The sequence below is a fragment of the Malaclemys terrapin genome, chromosome 13, assembly GCF_027887155.1.
Source record: "Malaclemys terrapin pileata isolate rMalTer1 chromosome 13, rMalTer1.hap1, whole genome shotgun sequence".
Classification (NCBI taxonomy): Eukaryota; Metazoa; Chordata; order Testudines; family Emydidae; genus Malaclemys; species Malaclemys terrapin.
This window is the reverse complement of record NC_071517.1, coordinates 10,768,513-10,787,368: the sequence shown is the minus strand read 5'-3', so window position 1 is coordinate 10,787,368 and position 18,856 is coordinate 10,768,513. Positions and strand designations below refer to the sequence as shown.

Genomic DNA, 18,856 nt, shown 5'->3' with positions numbered 1-18,856 from the left:
GAGACAGTGCTTGAGAATTATTTTCCTTAATGTTGCCTTTAAAAAATACTAGTGGGTTATTTTTATTTTCCCAAATATGACATAAAAAATAAGAGAAATCATTAGTGCTAACCTAAACTCTTGCCTGTAGCTGCTCTGCAAGGTGGTTGAAGTATTACTGATAGCAACATGACCTTCTCAATATAAGGCCATACCTGCTGCTCCTCTATAGGGTTTATGAGGATTTCAGTCTCTTTCAGGGCTGTTTTCCACTCTGATAATTATAGAGAATATCACAATAATAAAGTCCCTTGTTGGAATTGAAAATTATATGTAGACTCCTTCAGTTCCTAAAGGTCTTTAGAGGATTCCTAAACTATGTGCTTGGCAAAGGAGTTTTCAAAATATTGAAAAAGAGGCAGACAGCTGTATCAGGCTTCAGGAAAATTGTAGATGTCAAGGTCTATCTAAAGACTTCATCTCTGGTCCAGCATAACTGGAATAAAAAGCCACTCTGATTAATAATACAGTGTCTCTTTAAGGCTGTTCATGGGAGGTGAGGAAATCTGTACTGCAGCAAGGAATGAGATATGAAAGGTTTTCATCATTAACTTTAATAGAGTTGACAACCAGATTAAACTAGACGTGTAGCACTTGGAATTATATATACACCATATGGAATCCTGATGTCTTGCTGTGTGGCCCAGTGGAACTCCTGGGAGAGACTTCGTAGGTGGGATTAGATAAAGCTAGTATAATTTAGAAAGGAGTTCCTCTTTAAATTGGACAATTGCATTTTGTTTAACGTTTTATTTTACCCCTGGCCAAATTTACCCAGGATCTCCCTGGAATGAAAACCTTTTAATAGCTTCTAATTTAAAAAGCTCTTTCGCCAATTCAGACATTCCCTTTGACAGTTTAAAAAGGTACCAGTTGTCTGTTGTTTTCCTCCACAGACAAGATGACAGAAAAAGGCAAGAACTGTCTGGTGCTAGTATTCGCATACTGCCTAGCCCAATGGGGCCATGATCTTGGTTACAGCGTCTCTGATACAATTATGATGCCATCAATGCTTTCCGTCACTTTCAGTCCCGAAAGACTTCACATCCCCCAGTGCTGTATTCTGTGCCTTCCCTTACAGAGTGCTTTGCACTGGATAACAGAGTTCCTCCCTTCCAGCTAGGCAGGCAGCATTTTTGAGGCTAAAGAGCTGTGCCTGAGCCACAATGTTTAAATGATAAACTCCGGCACGCCTGGGATCCTTCTTCTCTACTGGATCCCCTTTTCAGTAAATCAGGTGCATCAATAAAGGTGACTAAGTTCAGTTAGTTAAGCAAGACTGCCCTCTACTGGGCATAACTAAACATAACCATCACTTTATCCCACAAAACACATTGTCCTCTTCCAAATTAAATGTGCCATTAATTAATTTTAAAAATATACTAACAGACAGACACTCAGGGACTGCTCCACAGTCTGAGAGATTGGATCCCAAATCAGACAAACATTAAATTAATTTACCCAAAGGCCTCCTGATTAGGCTTGCTGTTATCTGAATGCAATGAGCTAATGGAGATTATGCAAAGGGGATTTGATCTAGTCCTTTAGCTGTTTGTTGGAGTTCAGCTACCAGCACAGACCATAGCAAGCCTCTGTCTTAGCTACAGTGAGATTTCTGCTGATCGTATCCTTGTTGCACTTTAAAACGAGGAAGAAATAGAAATTGACTTTCAATGAAGACAATATGGGTGAAGACTGCTTTTCGGGGATGGGGAATATTTATGAGCCCAGCAAATCTCAGTTTAAAAAATGATCCCTCCCAAAATATCAGGCTTAACCCTGTTGTAAATGGTGGCAGAAATCATCATTGTGATTTATTATTTTCATATCAAATATCATTGGTTGTTCAAGTAAACTACCTAATGTGGGTGGGTGGGTGTGTGTGTGTGTAAGCCTTTGGGAAGTGGCTTGAAGATTAAGTCAGATAAAGGCATTTCTCATTAATTTGTTTAAAAATCAGAGATATTATTCTAAACTGCTAGGCCTCGTCTACACTAGAAACTTTTGCTGACACAGCTGTGTCATTTAGGGGTGTGATTATTTTTACTGACACAGCAATGCCAGTAAAAGCCGAAATGTAAATGCAGTTATACCACCAAAACTGCACATATGCTGGTATAGCTTATGCCAACTCAGGGAATCAGCATAAACTATAGCAGCATAAGCACATTTTTGCCAATATAGCTGTGTTCACACACGGGAGTGCTTTACTGATATACTAGCAAAGTCCTCCTAGTGTAGACAAGGTCCTTTTATCCAACGACTCTCAACCTTTCCAGACTACTGTACCCCTTTCAGGAGTCTGATTTCTTTTGCGTACCCCAAGTTACACTTCATTTAAAAACTACTTGCTTACAACATCAGACAAAAATTCAGAAGTGTCACAGCCACACTAGTACTGAAAAATTGCTGACTTTCTAATTTTTACCATATAATTATAAAATAAATCAATTGGAATATAAATATTGCACTTACATTTCAGTGTATAGTATATAGAGCAGTATAAACAAGTCGTATGAAATTTTAATTTGTTCTGACTTCGCTAGTGCTTTTTATGTCGCCTTTGTAAAACGAGGTAAAAATCTAGATGAGTTGATGTACCTCCTGGAAGGCCTCTGCATACGTGTGTGACACTGCACCCTATATTCTTCAGTGTTAAATTATTATGATATGATTATGGCATAATTATGATGCATTTTGCATAAGATGGGTCATGTAGGATGTCATTGGAATAGTTATGATGTGCTGAATATGATTATCCTATTTTTATGCATGTTTCATTTTTGTATCTGAAGTTATGAATATTGACCATGTATCTATTTCAAATGTAGTTACACCTGGTTGACACCCACTAGGCAAGATGCTTTCAGTCTAGATAGTGGGTGGGGAAGGGCCTATTCAGGGCAATGGGCCATTAGGAAAAACATTAGGCCTTGGGAGAAGCTTATCCCCCTACCTTGTGAGCCTTCCTGAAAACACTACGGACAACCTGTAAGTAATGGCTGCAATGACTCTAGAACGACATGTGACCAGGCCACGTGATTCTGGACGCCATCTTGGGATGTCAATATTTTTCAATAAACTGGTCTGGAAACCAAGCATTGAAACAAAGGGTTCCCACCATATGCTAAAGCTATATAAGGCAGCGAGTGACATCATCTGGGGTTCTCAACTCCCCACACAAGAAGACTCCTGGAAACACCTGAAGAACAAAGACCGAACTGGGGGAAGTGCTGGACCCAGGCTAAAGGGATTTCTAGCCTATGTACGAAAGACTTGGGGATTCCAAGCTATAAAGCAAGTGCAGCTTACCCTTAAGAATCTGCAGCTTGCTTGTATCATTTCTCAGGGTGAGAATCTGCTAATTCATATCCAACCTTTGTCCCCCTTATCTATTTACACTGTATAGTGTTGGGTGAGAAATACTTTTCCCATCTTGGAAAAAAAATTGAGATTTTGACATTTTTCCCCCATCCCTAATTAGGATAAAGTCAAAAATTCAAAAATGTTCAGCAATCCCACAATATTTTGTTTTGGAAACCCCAAAATGTGATGTTTCCACAATGAAATATGCTCCCTGGGATCCTCAGCTTGTCAAATTAACAAGTCTGGTTAGGTTCACCACTGCTATTCAGTGATGGACAGCGGTGAAACTAACACAAATTATGTCAACTTCAGACAGCAGCTGCCAGGTCCCTGGCTCGTGTCCTAAATAGCTTGCCATCAACTCCCAAGCCTGGGGCTTCTCGTTCAGCTGGTAGAATCCTGCCTGGCGTCCTTTGGAAGCTCATCAGAATTGAACCAGTCCTGCAAAACGTTCCAAATTCAAATCAGCAAATTTCAATGAAAAAATGGTTCATCAGAATTGTTCTGACCCTAACATTGTAAGCTTTCTGGGACAGAGTCTAACTCTTGCTAGCTGTTTGTACAGGGCCTAAAATGAGTTCAGCTGGGGCCTCTAGGTGCTACTATAAATAAAATAAGAAGATCCAAATGAAATTAATGGGTAGGGCCGATGTAACCACTAGGCGAACTAGACAGTCACCTAGGGCGCCAAGATTTGGGAGTGCCAAAAAGCGGTGCCCCAAAATTTTTTTTGACACGACAGTGGAGTCACATCTTACACGGGGGTTAGGTTCTAAGGTCAGCAAGAGGAAAATCGCATATAGTGCAAATTACCATAAAATACAGTATACACTAGAACAGGGGTCCTCAACCTACCTCAACGGTCTGAGGTTCCGTTCACCCAGGGTTCCATCTGTCAGCCTGGGGTTCCATTCACTGAGGCCAGCAGGAGGCTGAATGGAGCCAGCGGCTGGGACCCCGGCTGGCAGCGGGCTGAGCGGGGCCGGCGGACGGAACCCCAGACTGGCAGCGGGCTCAGCGGCGGCCGAGGCCCGCAGCCTGCCATTAAAAAAAAATCGTCTCATATGCTGTAGGTTGAGGACCCCTGTTCTAGTGTATACAGTATATACTGTGTGTAGTGTACTTTATGGTAATTTTCACTATATGCGATTTTCCTTACGCCCTGACCTTAGAACCTAACCCCCGCATAAGATGTGACTCCACTGTATTTATTTTTGAAAGTTTTTATAATAAGTGATTCTGGGAGGGGGGGAAGGGAGGGGAGGAGGAGGAGGAAGGGGGCGCAAGGTGGAAGTTTCGCCTAGGGCGCAAAATATCCTTGCACCGGCCCTGTTAATGGGCAGCAGGTTTAAAACAAATAAAAGGAAGTTCTTCACCCAATGCACAGTCAACCTGTGGAACTCCTTGTCTGAGGAGGTTGTGAACACTAGGACTATAACAGGGTTTAAAAGAGAACTGGATAATTTCATGGAGGTTAAGTCCATTAATGCGTAGTAGCCAGGATGGGTAAGGAATGGTGTCCCTAGCCTCTGTTTGTCAGAGGGTGGAGATGGATGGCAGGAGAGAGATCACTTGATCATTACCGGTTAGGTTCACTCTCTCTGGGGCACCTGGCATTGGCCACTGTAGGTAGACAGGATACTGGGCTGGATGGACCTTTGGTCTGACCCAGTACGGCCGTTCTTATGTTCTTATCCTAAATTTGTATTTCAAACAAGGGATCTGTAACTAAGACATTAAATAAGATTCTATATGATGCTGAGACTTTAAATGAAAAGCCCCCTACATAATCAAATAATAAGTAAAATATAGGTATACAAAATTGGAAATCAACTGATCAATTCTAATCTGGAATGAAACCACAACAAGAACATGTAATTAGCACCACCCACTTATAATAAATAAGTATGTGTGTGAGGGAGAGACAAACAGCTGGCCACGATCTCATTAAAAAGGTGTACAGATAATTTTCAGCAGTAGATCATTCTAGTGACAATAAATCCTATACTTATTTTCTAGCAACTATACTTAATGTCATCCATACAGAAAATGTATGCCCTTCTGCAGCCCTCATGTTAAGGTTATCCAGCAGATGGAGCCACTGGGTCACACAAAATGCAAAAAAAGTCAAATGAGTTTACACAGATAGCTAGCAATCAGGACAAGATGGCTTTGTTTATTAATGAAATTCTGATGTCAAGTGAATCATTTATTTGCATATATTATTATATTTTGATGATATGGCTAATTATACCATATTGAAACACTCGTTAATAAAAGAGTCCATATTTATTTTACACTGAAATAGCTAGACCTTCCAATCAGCAAATACAAAGATCTTTAGAGTTGACTTTTATTTTGCCAAAATTCATCTCACCTTTCTGCCCAAGAATTAATGAAGTCTGAGTCACAGCTTAGCTTGTGAAGCAGTGACACTACTGTAGCCATCAACAGCAATTGTATCAATCCTAAGGAGAATATCCCTGTCTCTGGAAGAATTGGTGTGGAGAGGGATAGTGGTTGTTACAAAGCACCATGGGATGAGACTACATCAGCAACTCTTGTGCTCTGTTTTCTCTGCCTCTTCTCACTCAGAGACCTGTACATCTGTTCTCCTTCAAGCCATGGGATAGAGGGGAACATATGGCCCAAGAAAACATTTCACCTGATTTGGTGTCAAGAATGTCGCAAGAGCAAACAGTCAGTTCCGTGATTTCACAGTGGTGGATGCTAAAGTAAACAATGTTTTAAATTTGACATTCTACAATGCAGCAGACGCTGACATTCCCATTGTATTTGTATATTTCTGATTGTATGCAAGGGAAATACAGCGGTACATTTAATTAGCAATAGCTATTGCTTGACAAGTGTAATTTCAATTTTACTGCATATGAAGCTGCAATTTTCTGTGGTCTTTACCCAGATCAAAACTCTAGACACTTATCCTGGTAAACCAACTAATACCATAAAGTCAATAAAAGAAAACCAAAGGAAGAAATCAGTAACAGGGCTAGTTTGTCATAAGCTGCTGAATGGGAGACCTTCTAGGTAAGTGCTTATAATCTTTAATGCCTCCTCACTGTAGTTGGTGTTGCAAGGGAAGGTGAAATGAGGACTGAAGTCTAAAGTTCATGAGGCTGGAGCCACTGGGAGTTGAGCAGAACAACAGGGTGTGGGGATTTGGCACAATGTGTTTTAATTGATAGTCCCACACAAGAGGTTGTTAGTAAACTGTGAAATCAGGTGTTGAGAGAGACAGTCCCCTCCTGTACTAAAGTCTGGTTCAGGAGTATGAAAAAGGGATGGGATGTTGGAGTGCCCTAGAGCCCAGTATTAGGAATGGAGTTGTTCTGTGTTGATCAGTGACCTAGAGGAGGGTCAATGCTCAGAGCACTGGACTGGGACTCAGGAGATGTATGTGTTTTCTGTTTAGATAGTTAGCCCTTTGGAGCAGGAACCGTCTCTTACTATATGTATGTACAGTGCCTAGCACAATCAGGGGCTTCTAGGTGCGACTGTAACATGGAGGTGGGAAAATGATGACACAAAATGCTTTAGTTTACACCTAGCTGTGAGAAGAATAACTCTGCCTTCATATTTATCCTCTGGTAGCACCCAGCGGTCCTCATCAAGTTGGCAGTGCCATTGTGCTAGGCACTGTACATGAAGAGACACATTCCCTGCCCCAATGCTTTGCGGCTGAATCCCCAAAGCTGACGTGTCTCCATCCTTTATTTAGAGGGTTGAGAGGTTGGGACCATTGAGAGAAGGGGGTTCAGAAGATCTCTGCTAGAAACGCACCTTGTGAAATCCTTCCTCCCTGGGGAAGGAAATGTCTAAAAGAGCCAGCCAGTCTGCTCCGCTTTGGCAGATGAGTTCTGTCTTTGGATCCATCCCAGTCTAGGGTGACCGGATGCCCTGATTTTATAGGGACAGTCCCGATTTTGGGGACTTTTTCTTATATAGGCTCCTATTACCGCCCCACCCCATCCTGATTTTTCACATTTGCTGTCTGGTCACCCTATCCCTGTCTCTTAAGACAGCTGCTTCTTCCCCAAACCTCTTCACTCCTGGGGGGTGCTGGGCACCTCTGCCCTGGAGCAGCCCCCCCTCTCCATGTGCCCCAGCTGGCAGGGCCGGGCTACAGGCCAGATCCCCCGAGACTGCTGCAGTAGCAGCTGCTGTGGGTTTGTCTATTGCCTGTTCGGTGGCTAGTAGCCCAGGCAGGGCAGGTCTGCTGGCTGCCGGGGCGCACGTGACGCTGGTACTCCAGCCTCGGTACCTGGAGGCAGCTCCTCCCTAGGAAACAGTCACCAGGGCACGAGGGGAGCTGGCAGCCGGGAGTCCCAGGGGCGGGGCTCACAGCTCCCCCGGGGGAGGCAGAGGGCGCTTGGCTGGGCCAGGGGGAAGGAAGGAAGGAGCAGGGTTTGCGAGCGCCGAAGCAGCATGGCTTTTGGGAAAAGCCAGAAAGATCCCTTCAGCACAGCCGTGGGGCACCTGATAGGTGAGTACCTGAGACCCACCCCACCTGTGCCACCTCTCCCCGCCCCCGATCTGGGGTGACTCGGGTTGGAAGAGGGACCCGGGGCCCCTCCAACGCCCTCGGAGCGGACAGAGGAGAAGCTGGGCAGTTTGCTGGAGGCAGCGACCCCCAACCTGTCTTCCCACATGATCACCCAGTGCAGCCCCACTCCCAGCTGGGGACAGCCTGGGGATTAGACCTAGGTCTCTGCCATCCGATTTATTAATACATCAGCCATTGAAGGCGGATGAGTAAGGAGGCCAAGTGAGCACTTTGGACTGAAATAAAGGATTGATCGGTTCTAGATTCTCCCAATCTAGCCAACCTGCAGTGTGTGTGTGTGATACAGAACACTAGCCGGCTCAGGGAGGAAGTTTCTTAAAGTCACAGCACCCACCTTTAATTTAGTCTGCAGGTAACTGAGTTTTTGTAAAGCAAGTCCTCTTTTCCTTCCAGAGAGAGCAACGGTTGGTGCGCTGCCCGCTGAGGAGTGGGGTCAGTTTATGCACATCTGTGACATTATTAACACAACGGATGAGGGGTAAGTAGGCGAATGCTCTGTAGCCTGGTTTGGAAAGTCATTTACCAGGTGATACAACTGTAACTGTCCTGAGTGACTAACAGAAATCTCAAAAATGTCTGCACTGCCTAGTTAACTACTCCTGTTTAAAAGAGCCCTGGGTCGATGTTTATGCATGTGTGGGATTGATGCATGCACACACACACTAAAATATCTCTCATTTATGTGGCTAATAAGAATATCCAAAGTTACACTTTGCTATTCAGAAGTAGGACCAGCTTCTTCAGAGTAGGTCAGTAGTATTCTGTATAGTTGCATATGCATCATGTCAACTACTTAAGGTCACATCTAATTAAGTCATTACTGGGGACTGGATCCTAATGCCCTTAGTTGGTTTGTATTCAGCCTTTTCTCAGGAGAAAGGTTCCTTTGAGTTACTAGGAGCCTTGGTTGAGTAAGAAATCAGTGACGATGTCAAGATTTGACCATTAAGGGTAGGAGTTCCCGCTATAAAGAGCGGAGAATCCAAAGTTTACAATATTCGAGACATCTGTTAGCTACCACAACATAACTTTGGTTTGTAACTTGACCAGGATTCCTGATTAGATATTTTTGATGCCCACCTCTATTAAATTTATCATCAGAAAAGTCAAGTGATGTCACACTTTGTATCCCAACATATTTTAATGTACCTAGATAGTTATTTAGGACCCCTTGGGAGGCAGTGTGACCTAGTGGGTAGAGCCCAAGGTTACCCAGCTTGGCCAAATGCCTGCTGGGTAACCTTGGGCAAGTCACTTCACTTTTCTGTGCCTCAGTTTCCCCATATGTAAAATGGGATAATAATCCTGACCTTTTTAAAATCCTTTGAGATCTACTGGTGAAAAATGTTATATTATTTACCAGAGAGGTTTCAGTCCTGAGATGATACATAATGAGTGGAAAAAAAGTCATCTGTTCCATGCACTTCCATTCCTTGTTCTAACCCCATGCTCTTGTTTATGTCTACAGCCATTTGCCTGTAGCTCCATGTCCATTGGCAAGGGGATGGTTTAGCTATGAGCATTGTTTTTTATGTATAGTATCTACCCAGTGCCTCTTGTTTTAAAAAACAACTTTCCCTTGTGATCACCTTTTAGCAGCACGGCTAGAGCGGCACAGCTGTGTTGCTAAAAGCTGCGTAGTGTAGACAAAGCCTTCAATTCGCCACTATTTTGATCTGAGCAGTTTATTCCATAACTGTCCATTCTGAAACATCTTGTGATTTCCTCTTCAGCATCGGCTACTGGCCACAGCCTGAGACAGAATACTAGGAACAAAGGAATTGCCAGACCTGATCAGATGAGTGGTCCATCTAGCCCAGTATCCTGGCTTTGATAGTGATTAGACCCTAAGAGGAAGGTATTAGAAACCCTGAAGTGGGGATTTATGGAATAATTTAACTACAGGGGAATTTTTCTTCCTAATCCCCCTTCTCCTGTTTTAGGCTTTGTCTACACTGACAAGTGAAAGACAAAACTTTTGTCGTTCAGAGGTGTTAAAAAAACACACCCCTGAAAGACACAAGTTTTGTCGACAGCAAACCAATACTAACGCCACCCATTGGGGTGGAAGTTTTTTGTTGGCAGGAGAGCTCGCTCCTGCCGACAAACGGTGGCTACACTGCGCACCTTTTAGCGGCACGGCTGTAGCTAAAAGCTGCATAGTGTAGACAAAGCCTTCGCTTCTCCACTATTTTGGCAATTACTTCTATGGCAATTACTATGTTTGCAACTTACATTGGTATAAAAAGAGAGAGAAATCTTGATCTTAGTGGAGTTTTACAAGAAATCCATTAGGACATTCAAGCTACTGTATTTACAAAGGTGAGCATTGAATTAGGGCTTTATTGGCATTGAATGTTTTTTCCAGTAAGATTTTTTTTTTCTTAACCCAGGTTTTTGATGGGTTGCATTAATATAGTGCTAGATCATCTTGAAGGATATTGGTTTGGTTTATCACAAGCAGTCCCGGGCACCAGTTACTGTAATACCTGGGTGCATTATACACAAAGTATGTTAAGAAACAAAACTATTTTCCATAAGGAATGAGCTAACACCCAGCCCTTCACTCCCACACAGCTATATATAGAGATACAGGAGCTATATGAAAATCACAATGCCATGATGGAAATGTGGAATGCAGTGTCTGTTTACCAGCACACAGCAATTACTGGGGTTGTTTAGAAGCATCCTGCAATTACCAGGATTGACATTTAACCAGGACACTGATACTAACACCTCTGGTCTTGCCAAAACTCCCATGAGGTCTCTAATTCCAGCATATTTGAAAAATGGGCTCTAGTTAACTCTTGATGCATTGGCCATTTAAGCTTTTATGTTAATGAGAGTTGCACAGGTAAATCTCTCACATGATGATAAGAGAAAATAATTTTGGAGAGGAAACTCCGCACTGGGGAATTATGTTTATTCTTCTACACAGGACTCTGGAGTGGTGATGTCGTCTGTAGTGATGACCCTGATTCACCACTATATTACTCCTGTTTAATACCAAAGTGACTCTGCTGAAATCAGTGGAACCATCACACTGGTGTGAACCAGCATAAAATTAGAGTAACACTGGGAGCTGATTCACTCCTTATTTCATGTCAGTATTTTCAGAACTTGGACAATTTTTATAAAACAGCCACCCTATTTCATTGGTACCTTTCTCTGCATAATTTCTTGTTATCACAGGCCTAAAGATGCAGTAAAAGCACTAAAGAAAAGGATTTCCAAAAACTGTAACCATAAGGAGATTAGATTCACCTTGTCTGTAAGTACAACTGTACTACTCCTATTAATTAGATACTGAGAAGGAAGCCATATTTTAAGAAATAAGTCAGTGTGTGATTGATATGTAGGTTGTGAGCTCTCTGAGGCAGTCTGTTTTATATGTCTGCACAGCACCTAGCTAGTACAATTCAACCTTGATTCTTTACTGCAGTTCCTAAATGCTACTGTAATACAAATAATAAATAATAATCCTATATCACCTCTACACTTAAGGCTTGTCCAAGACAGTCATCATATGACTCCCCTTGGCTTTCCCACAGATTATACCCCACCAATCTCTGAAAGATATAGGGGTTAGAATACTGTACAAAGTCTGAACTGACTTGACAATTCTCCTAATAACACATCTGCTAGCCTTATTACTCATGGCGTATTACACAGCATGATGGAATGTGTGGTATAAGTTGTGCAAAAGCATGCCTTATTGCCAGCAAGGAAGTAATTAGGGTGAAGAAATGACTGATGTTGTTTTGTTTGGAGGTAAGACCTACAACGTTCAACTCTGAATCTAAATTGTCCCAGTGTTTGGGGGCCTTGGGATTTGGTCCCATTACAGATTGTTCCGAGTCAGAGTTTGAGTCTGCCTCTGAACTTCCCCAGGCTGTGGGGCAGTTTGGTTTGGGGCCCATCTCTGGGTTTACTGGAGCATGTTAACACAGTTCTCCTCTCTCCTCTGCACTGATATCGTGGGTCAGATTCTGATCTTTTTTACACTACTAGGTGCAGTGCAGTTCCCAGTGTAACTGAGATCAGGATCAAGGGCCTATATCCTTGTTAGCTGTCCTGCTCTTTAGGTATAAATGATTTCCCTGAGGATTTCATTTTCTTTACTGTTTCCATTATTTAGATGCAGAAGTTTCCCTTTATCACACAAGCATCAGCGCTGTTACGTATTGTATGGTGTGTCTGGTGGTAGATAGGTGACCGACACTGTTAAATCACAGGAAGGCCAGCAGTGCCCAAGTGTCAGCTGGTGAGTTAGGGATGCAGCTAAAGTTATCTAAACACATCGGTTATATGGTTAGCGTGTCCCATTTCTATTCCTTTGTGCTCCCTTCCTCCTTCAGTTACTTAGATGAGTCACCTTTTTGCTCCACAGGTTTGCATAGCAGAAATACTCTGCTTCTGCTCTGAGTGCACTCTCTGTATCAGGCTTGCTTTCTCCTCCAGGCCTTTGTTTGCCTTAACCCTGCACTGAATGTGCAGGCTGGAGTTTGATAACACAGCGCGGAGCTTTGGGAGTGTTTATCTGGAGATTTGCTCTGCAGATATAGCTGTGGTTCTGTTATTGTTCAGCCTTGTAGAAAAAAGACCTTATGTTCATGTTCCTGGTGTGTCCCGGGTGGAACCGGATAACAACACTGACCTGCTGAAAATGGATTCTATTTGCTTGCAGATAGGACTAATGACCAACTGTTAGGTTTCAGATCCAAGCAACATGACTGCAAAATAAATGCCAACTCTCCTCTTCCAGGGTTTCAGGTGTGCTCCCAAGTTCCAGGCCAGGGCCGGCTGCAGGGTTTTTGCCGCCCCAAGTGTGTGTGTGGGGGAGCCGCGATCAGCTCTACCACCGCCGCTTCAGTCTTCGGCAGCAATTCGGCGGCTGGTCCTTCGCTCCGAGAGGGAGTGAGGGACCCGCTGCCGAATTGCCGCTAAAGACCTGGACGTGCCGCCCCAAGCACCTGCTTGCTGGGCTGGTGCCTGGAGCCGGCCCTTCTCCTAGCATTATCTCATAGTCTCTCTTGGATTTCAGCTCCTATCTTCTCCTTCTCTGTTCCCACCTACTCACATGCAACTACACCCTGCCAGGCAATTTCAACCTTTCAGTCCCAGATCTTTTTCTGGGTTTCCAAGCTCTCTCTGCCTCAATTTCCCAACCTTCCTTCATTTGGCAAGCCCTACTCTTTCCGCTAAATCCCCCTTTCTCTCCTCTTCCTCTTCTTTATTCTTTCAGTCTTCTTTCTGCAAGCTGCAGACACTTGTGTCTGCCAGTACCTCTTCCTCTGTTGGTGGCTTCTTTCCATTTTCCAGTACCTCCTGGCCTCTGCTTGCCACTCTCCTTGGCCCCAGTAATACCTCCAGTGCTAGCCATGTTTAATGTTACTGTCTTGGCTTCCAAAACCACGTACTGTACTCTTGGTGCAAGAGCTGGTTGAATATTTTCTGTCTGTCATTTTGTGACAGGAAAGGGCCTTTTTTTGCTGAATGAAAAGTTTTCGTGGAGAATTTTTGTTTCTTATGAAAGAGTCGTTTTTTTGACAAATCATCTCCTCCCACCCCTCCCCCCGCTTTTTCTATTTTTGCCCCTGGAAAAGAGGGCTAGCGGGGAGGGGAGACGACAAAAATATGAAACACTTCTCAGTTTTTGAAAACTCTCCTGCAAAAAGCAGTTGGTAGTTTTGACCAGCTCTTCCCCTTATCAGTCCACCTTGTGCCAATTATCTTGCATCCCCTCCGCCCATTGAGAATCTCCATCCATCCCCCTTTCCCGGCTACTTTACATACAGCTAAGAAAAGAACAAATAAAGGAGCCAAATTTCTTTTATATGTATTTTGATCTGGTTTCATTTACTCCATCTCATGTGAAGGACTTAATCCTTGTATACACAAAGCTTAGGTTACTCCTATGAGAAGCATAAACAGCACTCAGAAAAATATGCTGAAAGTTCTTGTTTTGCTTTGAACTAGCAGAGTCACACCTGTAGGCCCCAATCCTGCTGGAGACACTAGCACACATACGAGTAACTTTACGCACCTGAGTGTTTTCATTGAGTTTTATGGTGCTGTTCGTGTACAAATTTTATCTTGGGTGTAGATTTTGCAGGATCAAGGCCTTGGTTAACTCAGTTGATCTGCCATTTACCAATATGCTAACATTAGAGCACGGCTTTTACTTTATTGCTGTTTCCTTGTTCCTGTTCCGTGTATTTTCCTTGTGTGCTTGTTGATTTAGAGGAACATGGGTGACAATCAGGTGTATAAAAACATTCTGGAAGTGACTTAGTTTCATGCACTCTGGCCTGCTGAAGTCAACTGCTGCTTATGAAGTTACATGGATGAAGATTTTGCATGCTGGGCCCTGTAGTTAGGGTTACCATACGTCCGGATTTTCCCAGACATGTCCGGCTTTTTGCTCCTCAAATCCCCGTCCGGGGGGAATTGCCAAAAAGCCGGACATGTCTGGGAAAATAGGGAGGGGTCTTGGGGCTTGGGTCCGGGCTGGAGCTGCTGGGGCCAGAGCCGGAGCCGCTGGGCATGGCGCCGCTCGACCAGGGCCGGGGCCCGAGCCGAGCTGGGCCGGAGCCACTGGGACCGGGGCTCAGGGTGCTCGGCCGGTGCAGGTGCCCCGGGGCCCGAGCCGAGCTAGAGTCACTAGGGCCGAGGGTGCTCGGCCGGGGCTGGAGGTGGTCGGCCGGGACTGGCGCATGCGGCCGGAACTAGGGCCGGCGCCCCAGGGCCCAGGCCGGAGATGCTGGGGCCAGAGCCTCTTGGCCGGGGCCGGCCGGCCACCGGAGGGAGCTGCTCATGCCGGACTGGGCCGCGCCCCCGCCCCAGTTTACCTGCTGCCTCCCTGTTTCAGGCTTCCCGCGAACATTTGATTCGCAGGAAGCAGAGGAGGGGGAGGAGCAGGGGCGGAACGTTCAGGGAGGGGGGCGGAGTTGGGGCAGGGACTTTGGGGAAGGGGCGGAGTTGGGGCTGGGGGTGGAGTTGGGGTGGGGCCGGGGCCCCGTGGCGTGTCCTCCTTTTTTTTTTTTATTAAAATATGGTAACCCTACTGTAGTAGTTTCATAAAGTATTTCTATTAAAGGCAAGAGATCAGACTCCACACTGCAAGTTTCACAATCAGACGTCCAGAAGATTCTGACTTTTAGGCAGGCAGCCAGCAATGTGTGTTTGTTACTTGACTCTTTATTATTTGTAGATAGTGGGTGTGTCAAACCTGTTTGCATGCTCCCTTCCTGTTTTTAAGAACGACACCTATTCAGCTTACTAGAACTCATTAGCTTTCTTAATATTTGTAAATACCAATGTCCCAATTTTACTGGGGCTTCCGGTTGCAACAGCAGTATTAGGGATGGCCAAAATAAATAGTTAAAAAAAAATTTTTTTTCCATTATGCAGAATTAAAAATGGGCAGGGGAGGGAGAGAAATTGATTTCTGCATTTTTTCTTAAAATATTTTTGGGATAAATTTGAATTTTGAGTAAGTTCTGGGAGTGCGGTTGTTTTCCTCCCACCCACCCCACTTTTTCCTTTTTCCTTTTGAAACTCGATAATGTTGGAAAAGTTACCAAGAGGCAAAGCTATGGAATTTATATTGTACTTTTGCCCCTCTGAAACTTTTTGCAAAGCTGAAGATTTGGAGAAGCTATGGGATGGAAAAATGAAGACGTATGTGTGAGAGAGAACCCCGGAACATCTTTCTATTGCATTGTAGGGCAAACAAGGCAATGGGAGGTGAAAAAAGATTAGAGAACTGTGGTTTTGCCTTCCAAAGCAAAAGGTGGAACCCCAATCACTTAGGACATTAAAAACTAGACTGGGGAAAACACTAATAAATGTACATCATCCATCCCTGGAATGAATGGCCTAACAGACTCTAGGCTGTGACACTTTGTAGAATGCTGACACTACAAACTGGTACCCACTGACTGAGGTGTATGAGCAGCCAATATATCCACCCATGATTCTTAGCAGCATCCTGTGGTTAGGCCTGGTCTACACTGGGGGGGTCGATCTAAGTTACTCAACTTCAGCAACGTGAATAACGTAGCTGAAGTCGACGTACTTAGATCGACTTACTGTGGTGTCTTCACTTACCACGGTGAGTCAATTGCTGCTTCTCCCCCTCGACTCCGCCTGCGCCTCTCGCAGCGGTGGAGTACAGGAGTCAATGGGAGAGCGCTCGGGGGTCAATTTATCACGTCTAGACTAGATGCGATAAATCAATCCCCGCTGGATCGATCGCTGCCCGCCGATCCAGCGGGTAGTGTAGACATACCCTTAGAGCAGGAGTCGGCAACATTCGGCACGCGGCTCGCCAGGGTAAGCACCCTGGCGGACCGGGCCAGTTTTATTTACCTGCTGATGCAGCAGGTTCGGCCAATGGCGGCCCCCACTGGCCGCGGTTCACCGTCCCTGGTCAATGGGGGCGGCGAGAAGTGGCACAGGCGAGCGATGTGCTGGCCATGGCTTCTCGCTGCCCCCATTGGCCCGGGACGGCGAACTGCGGCCAGTGGGGGGCCGCGATCGGCCGAACCTGCCGCGTCAGCAGGTAAATAAAACTGGCCCGGCCCACCAGGGTGCTTACCCTAGAGAGCCGCGTGCCGAACGTTGCTGACCCCTGCCTTAGAGGCTTCTACTGTAAAATGAAACTGTTCATTCCAACTCTGTGAACCAAACCCTGGTTGCCTTACTCACATGATGAGTCCCACTGAACTTAGTGAGTAGAATCTGGCTTTCAATGGAAAATACTTTTCTTTCCTTCTACCACTTTTCCCCTTCCCCCATCCTTTTCTTCTTTCATTTAACGTTTTGTAGCAATGGTGCCTTTGCCGCTACCTTTTACCAAAGGGCTGGGGTGCCCTTTTATTAGCTGAGTCTGGTTTTGGTATGTGAATCTGAGAGCTTGGATTGCACCATCAAGCACCCAACTCCCTTCCTGTTGACATGGAACTCCTTTCACCTGGGGCGTAGAAACTGTGCCAGCTTCTAAATTCATCTGATTCCGCCCCCTAATTATGGAAAGTCTAACGGGACAGTTGAAAATGCGTTTGCTAATGCTTTGATTCGAACCCTCTCAAGAGTGAGTTTCTGGGGATGTCAGTACAGCAAGCAGGAGATGTGATTGCAGCACAGGGAGGGGGCTACCAGCTTTGATTGAATTAACTCACTAAAAATAGCAGCTCGCGGCAGGATAGACAGTGGGATGGGCTAGCTGCCCGAATTCAGCCTCACCTGGGAAACTAGTCATATTTGGGCAGTAAGCCCAGGCTGCTACACCTACATTGACTGAGTTAGCTCACTAAAAATAGCAAAGCTAGGGCAGGTTTGCCGACATGTGCTGTCCCAATTGCAGAGTAGACATACCCTCTGGAATACTTTCCCATGCTGGGTAGCACCTTACTTCCAATAGAACTGCTTAGGGCGGTAGGATACTACTCTCAACAGTAAATAAGGATATTAGAATCCTAATGAAAGTATAAGTATCAAAGTAGCTCATTCTTGATTGCTCCAGAATTAATCGGGGCCAAATTCGCCTTGCAGTTGCGCCGGAGCACCTCATTCAAGTCAATTGGGTTGCACTGGCATAAATAGAGTGGAGGGTCTGGCCCTCTAGCCACAGTAGTCTTACTCAAAAGGGTAAGTTCAATCTCAGATGTGGGGAATTCATAATGGGAGTTGCATTTCCCCAAGAAAATGTTTTACACAAACCGCAGCATTTACTTCATGGACCCTTTCAAATAAAAAAGTAATCAGTCAAGCTAAGACTCTCTGCTTATTATCTTTTACTTGGCTTTTTGCACAGCAGTTTGCCTCTTTGTTCTACGCTCACTTTATTTCTGTGGGATATATTTCTGCTCTTGTACCTCCCTTCCCTTAAGGCCCTGTTCACATTAGAGAAAAGTCCCTACATCTCCAAGCTAGAAAATTAGTTTCTAAAATGTTTTTAACACACCTTTGTGTAGCCTACACTGAACAGGAAAAGCATGTTTAATCCACTTCAGCTCCATGGGCAGCTATAGTGGTGCCACTTAGAACGTTGATTCTAATTTGAGGAATGTTTCCCAGTACTTGTAATGGGGGAATACTGATAGAATTGACATAGCTTGTAAACTGGTCTAAACTTTCCCCTCCTATCTGGGTGGGGCTTAGTAAAGAGAGAGACCCTCTTCCTCTCTGCTTGGGGCACCATAGTCAAGGGGTTAGGGCTCCAAAACTTTGAACCAAGAGAGTTGGATTCTAGACCTGCCTGTACCCACAGATGTTCTATGGACAGGATTCCCTTCAAGCCAATGAGAAGACTTTATATTGGCTTGATTTCAATGGATTGGGCCCTCTAGGACAGGTTAATGCTCCCGATTTCCCCATCTGTAGAATTGGGATGAGGAGCACCTGTCTTTGAAAGAGCTTTGAGAGCTGTGGATGAAAAGTGTTAGATAACTATCGAGTTTGGTGACGTTCAATGCCTTGTGGATCTGTCATCTCTGTGAGGCTCTAGCTGCATATCCAAAGCCCGCTTTTGAAGGTAGATATTTCTTAAAGATGATTCTGATGATCAAAGTAATTTGCCTACTTTATTTCTGGTCTCCATGCTCCCTATCACACAGCTCTCACAATTGGAGAGCTTCCGTGTGTTTTTTGGTTTTGATTACCTTTTGCTTGTAGGCAATATGAGAAAAAGAAAGTGGTAGCTGTTCTTATTATGATTGATTCACATTGTGACTGTGCCTCGCAGCGCTAGTCATGGACAGGACCCCACTGTGTTAGGTGCTGTACAAACACTACTGTCTAATCTCATCTTTCCAAGGTGACCATCACAATGCCATCCAGCTATGAATTGAAAAGGGGGGG

General features: G+C 44.6%; 1 protein-coding gene across 3 annotated transcripts in view; it reads left to right on the top strand.

Annotated features, from left to right (window-relative positions):
* Window positions 1–7,740: 7,740 nt before the first annotated feature.
* The window catches only part of TOM1L1 (target of myb1 like 1 membrane trafficking protein), a 38,680-nt gene continuing 27,564 nt past the window's right edge, over window positions 7,741–18,856 (top strand). For 2 of the 3 annotated variants that reach the window (XM_054047977.1, XM_054047975.1), the window contains exons 1-3: window positions 7,741–7,909; window positions 8,384–8,468; window positions 11,183–11,261. In XM_054047977.1, coding sequence (XP_053903952.1) covers window positions 7,852–7,909; window positions 8,384–8,468; window positions 11,183–11,261 — 222 coding nt within the window. In that variant the 5' untranslated portion in view covers window positions 7,741–7,851. The remainder of the gene's footprint in view (window positions 7,910–8,383; window positions 8,469–11,182; window positions 11,262–18,856) is intronic. The other variant, XM_054047978.1, reaches the window with a different exon arrangement.